The sequence below is a fragment of the Dunckerocampus dactyliophorus genome, chromosome 3 (genome assembly GCF_027744805.1).
Source record: "Dunckerocampus dactyliophorus isolate RoL2022-P2 chromosome 3, RoL_Ddac_1.1, whole genome shotgun sequence".
NCBI classification, from domain to species: Eukaryota; Metazoa; Chordata; class Actinopteri; order Syngnathiformes; family Syngnathidae; genus Dunckerocampus; species Dunckerocampus dactyliophorus.
In genome coordinates this window covers 1,876,926-1,889,353 of record NC_072821.1, presented here as the reverse complement: position 1 = coordinate 1,889,353, position 12,428 = coordinate 1,876,926, and the positions used below count along the sequence as shown (strand labels likewise).

General features: G+C 43.3%; 1 protein-coding gene and 1 long non-coding RNA gene across 3 annotated transcripts; both read right to left on the bottom strand.

Moving 5' to 3' along the window:
- Positions 1 to 1,471: 1,471 nt before the first annotated feature.
- LOC129178710 (uncharacterized) lies at positions 1,472 to 6,930 on the bottom strand. 2 transcript variants are annotated; one of them, XR_008569830.1, is made up of 3 exons: positions 6,843 to 6,930; positions 4,240 to 4,318; positions 1,472 to 2,059 (listed from the first exon to the last, which is right to left on the bottom strand). It is a non-coding gene; the product is annotated as an uncharacterized LOC129178710 (long non-coding RNA). The 2 variants fall into 2 exon arrangements; XR_008569831.1 differs by having other exon boundaries at positions 4,240 to 4,383; positions 6,843 to 6,926.
- Positions 6,931 to 7,334: 404 nt separating this feature from the next.
- Positions 7,335 to 11,120, bottom strand: LOC129178874 (cytochrome P450 1A1). Its single transcript, XM_054771521.1, has 7 exons — positions 10,977 to 11,120; positions 9,569 to 10,430; positions 8,728 to 8,854; positions 8,565 to 8,654; positions 8,358 to 8,481; positions 8,191 to 8,277; positions 7,335 to 8,114 (listed from the first exon to the last, which is right to left on the bottom strand). Exons 2-7 carry the CDS (start codon positions 10,406 to 10,408, stop codon positions 7,820 to 7,822), a joined length of 1,563 nt encoding a protein of 520 aa, XP_054627496.1. The 5' UTR covers positions 10,409 to 10,430; positions 10,977 to 11,120; the 3' UTR covers positions 7,335 to 7,819.
- Between the last annotated feature and the right edge of the window lie 1,308 nt (positions 11,121 to 12,428).

The following is a 12,428-nucleotide window of genomic DNA, read 5'->3' as shown; positions in this document are numbered from 1 at the left end:
CCGAGCACTCTGGGACCACACGGCTTCCTGTCTTGGGAGGGTGGAGGGGTGGGGGGGTCTGGTTTCCTGTGCTGGGCAGGAGGGAATGTATATTAGGAGAGGAGGAGGACACGAGCTCGGCGTAACCTTCTCTTGAGGAGCAGAGAGAGGAGGGGGAATGTTTATTGATCTTAGTCACACACGTATTGTCAAGGGGAACTTTGGTACGAGTCGCTAGCACGCTATGGGAATTTTCAGGGGGCGGGTGCCTTTTGGTGTCATGCCGGAGCATCTAAACCGACACACAGCAACAGGACGCAAAATAAAGACTTAGCCTACGTGCAGCAAGGGTGTCCAAAGAGCTGAGTGGTATTGGCACGTTGGACAAATGCCATTACCTCCTTATTCCCAAATGTTTCACAATTACGATTTCATTCTCTTGGATTTACAACTTTCATCTCAATGTCTAGGATTTTCTTTTCCCCAAAATGTGGCAAAATTCCGACTTCATTCTCTGAGATTTGGGACTCTTAATTTTGAAATCTTTGGGAGCAAAATTACAACTTCATTCTCACAAATGTACGACTTTAATCCAGACACCTTGGACTTTGTTCCCCCGAAATATGGCAAAATTACGACTTTATTCTCATATATTTTTACTTTTGATCTCAAAATCTAGAATTTAAAATTAGGAATTATTTTCATATATTTACAACTTAAGCCTTGAAATCTAGGTTTGTTTTCCCTAAATATGGAAAATTCAGACTTTATTTTCATATATATCATACATTTTGAAATGCAGGATTAATACTGCATTAATACTAAGTGTAAAAATAAGTTAACCCCCGTTAATATTAAGAAGTACAAAAATAATACAGGTTTAATGATGAATATTCAAGGTTGCGTCCGATGCTACAAGATGCTACAAGCTTCCTGTATGCTACACTTCAACAAACCTTGTTAAGGCGCTTCCTTCTTCTGGAATACAGTAGTACCTTGGTTAACATCCGCCCCGGTTAGCACGTTTTCCGGTTAACATCTAAAATTTGTGGTAAAATTTTGCCTTGGCTTGCGCTCGCCCGCATGTTTAGCGTCCAAAATATAACTATTGTCTTTAAAATGTGTTTTGTGTTAACATTTTTGGGTGTCTGAAACGGATGAGCTGGATTTACATGATTTTCTATTGGGAAAATTTGCTTTGGTCAGAGTCCGTTTTGGTTTGAGTCGCCCTTCTGGAATGGATTAACAACGTTAACCGAGGCACCACTGTAAATGCCGTTTTAAAAAAGCCAAAGAAAAAGCAAAAAGGGAAGGTTTGGTGAGGTCAGATGACGGTGATGCATATAAGGCCAAAATTAAAAAAAAAAAAAGCAAAACACAAATCCAGAATGGACCATTTGGTACACAAAATGCATATTTTCTCCAGGAAATGGTCAAATTCTGAACTGAACTACTTCAGGGGCATTTGACCTGACCATTTGTGTCCTGCAGCCTGTTTTTATTGGCCCTCGGCATATTGTCCAGTATATCAGTCGATATTGCACTCAGTAGCGTTGTCACCTAGAAGCACAAAACGAAGCTGTTTTCTTCAGATAGCTTAGCATATTACATATACATTACATTCGTTACATTACATTACATCTTTAATGTATAAAATGTAGCAAAGTGCTCCCCCCACCCTTCAATACTTGCGCATGCAACCCTCGCTGGAAAACGTTTGTACACCCCTGCCCTACAGAATCCCTTCAAAGCAATGGCGCGGACAAATGGACAATCCTACTATGTGCATGAAAATCCTGCAGGTCATTTTTAGCAACAACAAGAGCATCCCTTAAAATATTAGCGGGCAACTCTCGTGACCTTCGACCCCCAACCCTCCATTGTTTGCAGATCTTGCGTGTGAAAGTGAACTGCGTTTAACCGATGAGATGTGCACCACACACTTCCTGCTGACTCTTGGAAATGCTTATCTACTCGGGGAAGGCCGAGCAACATGTTGACCGAAAGCGCCGTCGCGTGCATGCTGGGCCGCTAGCTGGCGATGGTAATTCCTGTATTCAAGCCCAATGTCAGACACCCCCTAAAGACAAGAGCAAAAACAAAACTCATCATGTCTTCGTGTGAAACAACAACATGGGTGGTCCTCTGTTTATTTATGGTGTCAATCACAATAATAGGGGGGCAACAATGGCGCCTGGCGGAGGTCTGCGCTCTCCGAGTGCTTTTCTAGTTGATTTATTGATTATGGTGGCAGGCCTACTTGTAAGGCAGTTATTATTACTGCTCGTCCTGCACAAGTGGCTTACCGGTCCTTAAAAGTAAGGTCTGAGCCGGCTTAATCTTCTTCATCAGGTCATGAAATGTTTTATACAAGCTTCAGACACGTCTGCCCTTAAGTCTGTCATCAGGTGTTTTTGCAGTGAAAACAGAAAGAAAAATAATAGCGAGTCAAACTGGTAGAATGAATTGGCTTTACATTGTTTGACACTGGCAGCTTTCCAGCCACTTTGTTCTTTCCCTTCGGCTACAAGAACAACTTCAGTTACGTCCTTGGCCGGGAACACCGCGCACGCTATGGAAATGCTATTTTCGCGCTCGCTTCTCCGTCAAAAAGCGCCGTGCCGAGTCATTGTGTAATGTAAGAAATGACGACGTGTCACGTTTCCTTCTATTACGTACATCATCTGCAGGATGAGCTCAACCAGGCCTAAAAATAAATCCCTGTCGATAAGTTCCCGTGCTGGTTGGTGAAATCCAGTTTCACAATGAATCGGCAAAAAACACAACAGAGTCTGCTGTTGCGGGAAAACAAATGTGGTGCTGCAAGCTAGCTCTATGACGGATGAACGCGGACGGACGTACCAGATAATGGACAACCACGCTACGCCGGGCCCTCCGACGACGTCTTCATTGATTTACAGCTCCAAGCTTTGCATCATGTGTAACATCTAACATCATATAACACCCGACGTCCTCGTCTAATTTGCATACTGGGCCATGGAGCACGTGCACGTCATTTTCACAATGGATTTACTTACACCTGCAGCACGACGACGCATCTGGCACATCCGTTTGTCATTACGTGCCTGTCACCACGGAGCATTAAAATAATCTGGGATTTCGAGAATAAAGTCGTAAATTTACCAGAACAAAAAGTCTTAAAAAGTCTTAAAAGCTGCCAGGTTATAAATAAAAGCTTGCCTGAAGCAAGAGGAAAGTTTCCTTCCTTCCTGAAGAGCTGTGCTCTTTTTTCCCTCTGACACGGATGACACCGTCACACCTCACATTACCACTTTGTATACGACTTTTTTTCGGAAATGTACGAGAAAAAATCATACATTTTAGAAAAAAAGTATTAATATTACGTTATTAACATTTACAATTTTTTCGTAATATTACGATATTCACATTTACAACTTTATTCTCGTAAATTTACGACTTTTCTCTTGTAAATTTACGACTTTATTCTCATTATATTACAACATTTTTCTCGTAAAGTTATGACTTTTTTTCTCCTACATTTACAACTTTATTCTCGTAAATTTATGACTTTTTCTCGTGCATTTACAACAAAAAATTAAGACTTTTTTCTTGCACATTTACAACTTTATTCTTGTAAACTTATGACTTTTTTATCGTCAATTTCCGACTTTATTCTCATAAATTTATGACTTCTTTCACAGAAATTTACGACTTTTTTTCTTATAAATGTACAACTTTTGTCTCGTACATTCACAACCTTATTCTTGAAAAATGTATGACTTTTTCTCGTAAATTTACAACTTTATTCTTGTAAATTTATGATTTTTTTCTCATAAATTTAAGACCTTTTTTCTCCTAACTGTACGACTTTATTCTCGTAATAATATGACTTTTTTTCTTTGAAATTTATTACTTTTTTGCGTACATTTACAACCTTATTCTCGTAAATTTGTGACTTTTTTGTCGTACATTTATGACTTTATTCTCCGTAAATGTACGACTGTTTTTCTCGTAAATTTACAACTCTCATAATATTACGACTTTTTTTCTCCTACATTTTCAACTTATTTCTCGTAATTTATGACTTCATTCTTGAAATCTCTGATTCTTTTCCAAAGTGGCCCTAATACTGTCGTATCTAGTCATCTATGTAGTCGTCTAAAAAAAATCTTGGCTGCATTTTCTCTAAATATTGCAGTTATAATCTCAGGGCACTGAATGGAGGCGAAACGTCTTGTGAGACAACCTGCGAGAAGAAACATCCCCACACTTTCTTACCTGCACGCAACCTCACGAGGTGAGCCGCTGACCCCCACGTGCCGACCACCGGACGACGTCCCGGATAACCTCAGCAGCCCTGCGATGATAGACACAACATTGGCCAAACAGTGTGCGGCCCCTGCTGCTCCCTGCTTCCTATCGCTGCAGCACAAGACACAACATTAATCACCACACATCTGTTTTTGGAAACGAGCGTGCACGTCGCAGAAAGGGACACTCAGTTAGCACGTATGCAGGTTACACCGAAAGACGTTGACAAACGTATGCAACATGTCTATTTTCAATGGATGTTGTGAAAAACAAAACCTACACAAGAGCTAAACAAAGCAAAAGATATGTTATGTTTGTGGATGAAATTTTTAGGAACTGTCGAAAATGGGATATGGTAGAACTGATTACATTTTGGGGGCGATCCAGATGACAGTCTGGAGCCAGGAATTTTTTTTCAAGGATTCTTTAACATTGCGAGATAGGACCATTTTCGCCATTTGTGCATATAACTCCACAAAAAACAAAAAATGGTCAGAGCACTTGGGGAAAAAATAGAGGTCAAGTTTCCAACAGGTTGTATACAAAATATCAAAGACTGATCCAGATAATGGAATAATTGCAGATACTGTGATCCAGAATATGAAAAAATAGGGGACCTTTTGGAATTTTCATCCTAGGAAGACAACACATGAAGCTATAAATGCGCAACAAACACCATTAGATATCGCCAGGACACTGTGGAATCTGGATTTGTTGGATCTTAGACAGCTATGGCGCTAGACCCACAAGAAAACCGCCATTACGGAAAATGCCATTTTTCAAGATTCAAGATTCAAGAGTTTTATTGTCATGTGCATGGTAAAACAGCAGTTATACCATGCAATGAAAATCTTATTCTGTTCATTCTCCCACGAAAAGAAAGGAAACACAAGAAAGAATAAGAACATAAGAAACATAAACACATAAACATAAATACCAATAAATTAAGCAACAACAACAGAAGAGACATTAATACAAGCAAATAATACAAATAAATAAAGAAATAAAGAAATAAAGTGCTATGAGTGTGTGCGTGTGTTGCGTGCGGCGTGTGCGAGTGCTTCGTTGATAAGCCTGATGGCCTGTGGGTAAAAGCTGTTTGCCAGCCTTGTGGTCCTGGACTTCAAACTCCTGTAGCGTCTGCCTGACGGTAGGAGTGTGAATAATGAGTGTTGTGGATGTGTGCTGTCCTTGATGAGGTTGTGTGTTCTGCGTAGGACTCTAGATGTATAAATGTCTTGCAGTGAGGGGAGGGCTGCCCCAACAATGTTCTGTGAGGTCTTGATCACCCGCTGGGGTGCCTTCCTATCACGTGTTGTACAGTTACCGTACCAAACAGTGATGGAGGCGGTAAGGACACTTTCCATAGTGCATCTGTAGAAGCAACTCAGGATTGTGGTGGACATGCCAAATTTCCTCAGTCTTCTCAGGAAGTACAGTCTCCTTTGGGACTTCTTCAGAATTTGTTGGGTGTTGTGAGACCAGGTGAGGTCCTCGCTGATGTGTGTGCCAAGGAACTTGAAGGTTTTCACCCTCTCCACCTCAGTCTCATCAATAAACAGGGGTCTATGCGGCTCCTTTTCCCTTGTTCTTGGGTCGATGATCATCTCTTTAGTCTTAATTTTGTGAATAACTACTGAACTAATATTGATATCATTACGACTCCAATTGCTAATGGTATGTTTTCACGGTCAAGGGATCCAAATATGTGGATAAACAAATGTAGGACTGATATTTATGGTGTAAATCACAATATGGGCGGAACGACAGCGCTTGGTGGAGGTCTGCGCTCTCCGAGTGCTTTCTAGTTACTTAAGCGGTGACATTTTCACAACTCAACATGTCCTAAAAGGCGAGGGAAGAAGCAGATATTATTTAGTCCTCTCCATGTCATAGAGAATGAGTGGCAATGCATAGATGCAGTGATGAAGCAAAATAAAGAAAAGATGTTGAAATAATTAAACACTAATAAGCAAATATTAGCATAAAAATAAAAAAAAACTGATAGTACACAGCATTTTGTGCAATGTGCAGGAACACGAGGAAATACGTTAAAATGTAATATGAGTAATGAGTAATGAGTAATATGTACCATTTAGAAAGGGTAAAGATATTAAGGATGAATGAGTAAAAAGTAGACACTGGAGTAAACACTTTGACAGTTCATAAATAAATGGTGGATATAGCTTAAGCAGCGGTGAAGGAAGGAAAATAGAGAAGTTGTTGACATCTTTTTAAATGTCAGTATGCGGTTTGTACAGTGTTCAAAATAAAAATATGTAATTTTCGTTATTGTGAGACTCAATATGCAGCATGCAGTACATATGATACTACAGAAGCCATCAGGGGTAAAAACATTCCTTAAGAAAGCAACAAAATACCGTGCACAGCATCATGAGTAGGAGTGGCCACTCATGGATGAAACGTATGCGACCTAGCTTAGCGTAGATTAGCCTAGTTAGCTCCGCTGTCGCTACTCATGTTTTTTGGATGTCCAAGCTGCCGTTTAAAATGATTTAATAGCTTGTCTGAGACCGACTTCATTCAAATGTAATTATACGAACTGTTACCTTGACGTTTTTATGTGACATTTATGAATTGCCGGTAATGAAGTCGCAACCAGCCATGTTTCCGCATGTGTTGGTATGTCCGGGTTGGTTCACGACGTCACTTCCTCCACGAGTGCCACGTGCGTTTGTTATGATCGCAGGTTCCGTGACGTCACTCGTGTAAGGCGACTTTCGTTTATTTTATCATTATTAGCCATTATATTTACACATCAAACATACATAATATGAGTTTTATTATTTTATATATATATATATATTTATATTATATGTTTCTATATTTAGATTATGTATGAATAAATATTACTCATTATATTATTATTTTTAAATGAAGAAACATTTCATTTGATATTATAGCAGATTTTATTGTATTTGTGTGTTTTACACACACCATCATAGATACATTATTACAAAAAGAAATGTAAAATTGTCTAGCTTACTGTTGGGTTACAAATAAACAACAACAACAAAAATCACTGTTTTGGTATCCTGGAAAAACAAGCACACACGCAACACACACACACACACACACACACACACACACACACACACACACACACACACACACAGCAGCAATTTCCCCTCAACTATGTACAAATATTAGGCACATACAATTACTTAAAAAAATGACAAACAGCTTGATACAAATCACATTTTGGGATACAAACATAGCTTCCGTGTGACATGGTTGACATGACATGGGTTTCAGATACATAAAAGTCCATATCTATTGCATTCACAGGAGAAGATGCAGGTGGCAGAGGCTTAATTAAACGCAAAGCCAAAGAAGTCATCTCCTTGTGGTTTGCACATTCTGGGATGCAAAGGCATCTCCGACAGAGGATCTCAAGGACCCAAAACCACAAATGGGAGACAACGTCGTGGCTTAAATTCAGCGTCCCTGGCCTTACATTCTGAGTGCATCGCCTTGACCCTGACCTATGCAGCCTTACAGCGTTACACGTTTAAAAACTTCATCTTCACTCGTCGTGTTGTCGCATGGCGGCCCTCACTTGACAGCGCTTGTGCTTCATGGTGAGGCCGTACTCGGGCGTCATGTCCACAGCTTCCCCGGGTACGGCGTGGAACTGCAGCTTCTGCACCAAGATGGCCAAGAAGAGGAAGACCTCCTGCTGCGCGATGACCTGGCCGATGCAGCGGCGCTTGCCCAAACTGAAGATCATCACCTTCTCCCCGTCCACCTTGTTGAGCTCCGTGCCATCGGCGCTCAGGAAGCGGTCCGGGTCGAAGGACGACGGATCCTTCCATAGGTCGCTGAATGGAGAGAAGACACGGTCATGGTTCATATCGCAAATAAGCTCTTTGGTAAAATAAGCACAACTTTACTTACAGGTCGTGGTTGATCTGCCACTGATTGATGAAGACACAGGTGTCTTTAGGAATGAAGAAGCCGTTCAAAGATGTATCCTTTGTGGTGCTGGACGGACATTGAAGGTCATTAATCACACGTCCAACCCTCGTGATAGCATCACACACCTGCAGCCGCATGAAGCTCACCAGTGGGGGATGGTGAAGGGCACAAATGAAGAGTGACGAAAGATCTCCAGGATGAAGGCCTCCAGGAGGGGCAGGCTGCTTTTGTCGGATAAAAGAGGAGTGCGGTGAAGTCCCACTTTGTTCTCTGGAAATGACAAGGTGATGTGAGTAGAAGGCGGGTGGGGGTGCGGCGGGGAATTCCTCAACTGAATCCTGACCGGTACTCACTGAGTTCCTGATGAAGTCGTTCCTGGAGCTCTGGATAAGCCACCAAGTACATGACTGCCCAGGACAGGGCGGTTGAGACGGTGTCAAAGCCTGAAAGAGAATCCAGCATGCTTTGTTCAGTCACAAGTCATCTCCAGGAGGTTTTCCACAAATTACAACTCACCTGCTCCGAAGAGGTCGTTGACGATCCCGACGATCTTCCCATCCGACACCTGGATGTTGGAGTTCTCGTCCAGCTTCCTGTCCTCGCAGTGATCGATGAGGGAGTCGGTGATGTCTCGGATGTTGTCCTGAACGAGGATCGATAAACACGACAAAATGGATGGTTGAAAAGGAGCAGAAGGCAATCCGGTTTTCTCATATGACTGTCAATGACATTTGTGGTCAAAATGGTTCGGAAAACATGCTAGGATACGTGTAAAACAGATATCCTCCAAATTTGATCATCATTAGACAAATGGTCAATAACTCACGGCCAATTTCTTGCCAAGTCCTTGAGGTCGAACGTTTTGCTTGATGGCGGCCATGTTTTTCAACCAATGTTGCTCAAATTTTTCTCACACATGCTTGTCCGTCATCTAAAGGTGCGTACCGAATTTTGCAGTGATTCCGCAAAACACCCGAAAGTTATTCATCATTAGACAAATGGTCAATGACTTACAGCCAAGTAGTTGCTAAGTCCCGGAGGTCGGACGTTTTGTTTGATGGCGGCCATGTTTTTCAACCAGTGTGCTCAAATTTTGCTCACATGTTCTTGCCCGACTTCTAAAGTTGTGTACCAAATTTTGCAGTGATTCGGCAAAACATCCTAACGTTACGGATCGGGGGGGTTATAGAGAGTATTTAATAGCAGTTAATCAAAGGTTGGGGTTTAATATCAGCGCCACCATGTGGTGCATTTGTCAGAAAAATAATAGCACAGGAAACACAGTAGGGGTGCATGCTTTGACTCATTTTCACCCATTTTTGTGCAGCGGGTCAGGAGAAGAATCATATGACCGTACCTTGTTAAAGGTGGTATAGTGGTCGCTGACAATCTTCTGCACGAAGTCGTTGAAGCGGTTGTTGAGGCTGACAAACTTCCTCATCGTCGCGCTCGGCAGGAACTGGAGCGCCGGGATGAAGTCGGCGGGGTTGCCGCTGCCCACCACTTTGCCGAACTCGTCGCTGAGGTACACCAGGCTGACGAGCTCCTGGTCGTCGTGGTCGTAGCGGCGGCCGAAGCACATGCCGCAGATGACGTTGGCCACCGAGACCACGATGTGGCGGAAGGGGTCGAAGCCGCCGTCGGTCTTCATGACGCTGTTGAGTCGTTTGATCAGATACTCGCCCTCTTTGCAGATGTGCTCCTCCAGCATGCACGAGTACTCCGGCGTGGTGCCGTCCAGCGTGGCGAAGGAGCGGAGGGCGCTGTAGGCCAGCTTCCGGCGAGCCCGCCAGACGCCAGCCTGGTCTGTGCTGAAGGAGAGACTCTTGCCGTCGTTGATGAAGCGGAAGCTGTACAGGTCGGGCCTGCCGGCGAAGTCCTCGCCCTGCTTGACGAGAGCCTGTCGGACCGTTTCGCTGCCGCTCAGCACCACCACGGGACGCATGCCGATCTGGATCTGGAACACGGGTCCGTATCGTTTGCTCATGGCGGTGAGACTCAGGTAGGGCCTGCTGCCCATCTCCAGCATGTTCCCGATGATGGGAAGGGGCCTGGGACCGGGGAGACGCATGAGGCCCTCAGGAATGACGTTGCGGAAAGACTTGAGCATCAGGTAGACCAGGCATAGCGTCGTCACCGCCACTAAGCTCTCCGATACGGACACGGGTCCGAAAAAGGGCATCGTCATTAGCACCATGATTTCCTGGCTTCCGCAGCACCTGGGAATGAAAGAGGCGGAACATGAGACGGTTGCGCAACATGCTGGCGAGCTGCTGCGGAGTGTAAAGCAGCGACTTCCGTTGCTTTCAGGCGTGCAAACCGATGCATTGTGCAAAATGACAAATGGCCGATGACTTATGGGAAATTAGCTGCTAAGTCCCGGAGGTGCCCTGCAAAGACGCTTTGCTGGATGCCGGCCGTGCTTTTCAACCAATCTTGCTGGGGTTTTACAGACATGTGCTTGTCCGTCCCGTGAAGATGCATACAACTACTAAACTTTAGGGTTTAATAACGATGCCACCGTTTGTTGTATTTGTCAGAAAAATAACAGCACACGCATCACAGCAGGGGTGCACGTTTTGACAAATGTTCCCTTTTTTCTGTGCAGCAGGAGAGTGAGAGTGAGCTGACAACTCCACGGGGTGTCACATGGCGATACCTTGTATGCAAAGTGATGCCTTGTGCAAAACGTATCAAGACGGAGAAGCTATGATAGTTAAAAAGTAATAATAAAAACCAGCCTTCTGTGTAGAAAGTGCGCTTACCTGCAAAGACGTCAAAATTTCGCCAAGCTGAGTGCAACTTTACGCTCCTTGTGTCCCCAAAAGAGAGAAAGGGCTCTTGCTTTATAGCGTGCTCCTCAACTTGATTGGCTGGAGCCCATGATGTAATCGCCCTCCCTCCCTCCCCCCACCTTCTCTGTTTGCCATGAATGAAGCCTCGTGCACTGAAAAGGTGTGTGTGCGTTTTGAAACACTCACTAACAGTACGCAGAAGCGGTCTGCCACAAAGTTTTTATGGCCTTTAAGGGCGTTTTATGCTGTTGATAAAGCCGTAATGGCCAGTCGTTGGCCGGGTCTCATTTCCAGCCGCTGTGATAACACCTTGTAAGTGTGCTTGACGCACTTTGATGTGTGCAGCGCGAGGGCCGCTATGATTACATTATTACGCTCTTAAGTGGACGTGCTTCAAACGGTAAATGTGCACATCACCAATGACCGACTCGGCTATTTTCACTGCCAACTTGTGTTTCTTCATGCAAAAATAACCCCAATATCTTTTGACGGCAATTTTGGCTTTGGGCAGGGGGTGTCCACGGTCCAATCATGCACGTGGAGTCCACCGGAGGAATCTGGGTGACAACATCTACCACCCAGGCAGCTTTAAGTCCTGATAAAGCAGTCGAATGCCATTGCGTGCTTGTACCTGTTAGCGGGAGTTAAACATTGACCAGTTGCGTGAGAGCGCAGTGATCAAACCCTCACTTCCCCTTTGAGGTAACCATGCTGGGGGCGGGCGGGGGTGGGGGCTGTGAGCATGCAACTGTAAGGGTAGACGAGTTCAATACAACTTTTTTTCCCCTCTTTCCTTAGGGAAACATTCACAGTAACCGCCGTGCTATCTGATGTACTACTACTAATAAGAATACTATTTTTATTCTTTTGATTTCATATGACATGTCAGTGTATTTTCCCCAAACATACAAAAAGTTGTAAAGTTAAGAGGCGATAATAAAAATCCTCAGAAGCAAAAAAGTATCAACCTAAACCCAAGGTTAAAGTTACAAGATGAAGTTGTAATGTTGCAAGAAAAAAGTGTTGCAAAATGATGGTCACGTTACATCCTGTACATTACATTACGTCAGATTACTACCAGGGTCATGTCATGATGTTCCCAAAAAAGAGGTGTAACGTGACGCACACAAAGTCACAATGACGAGAAAAATGTTTTATGAAAAAAGACATTTAATTTGTAATGTTCCGAGATGGAATTCCTTATGTTACAGGATGGTGGCGATGATGTTACAAGACGTGTCACACATCTCAAGTCGTGAGGTTAGCAGGTTCTAAAAAAGTTGTCATGTTCGGATTTAATTTGTCACGTTACGATATTATGAGATTTCATTTGTAATGTTATGAGATTTCATTCACAATTCAAACTGTGGTACACTGGTACAAGACGGGTTGGAATATTACACGTAGTAAATCGGAACGTTA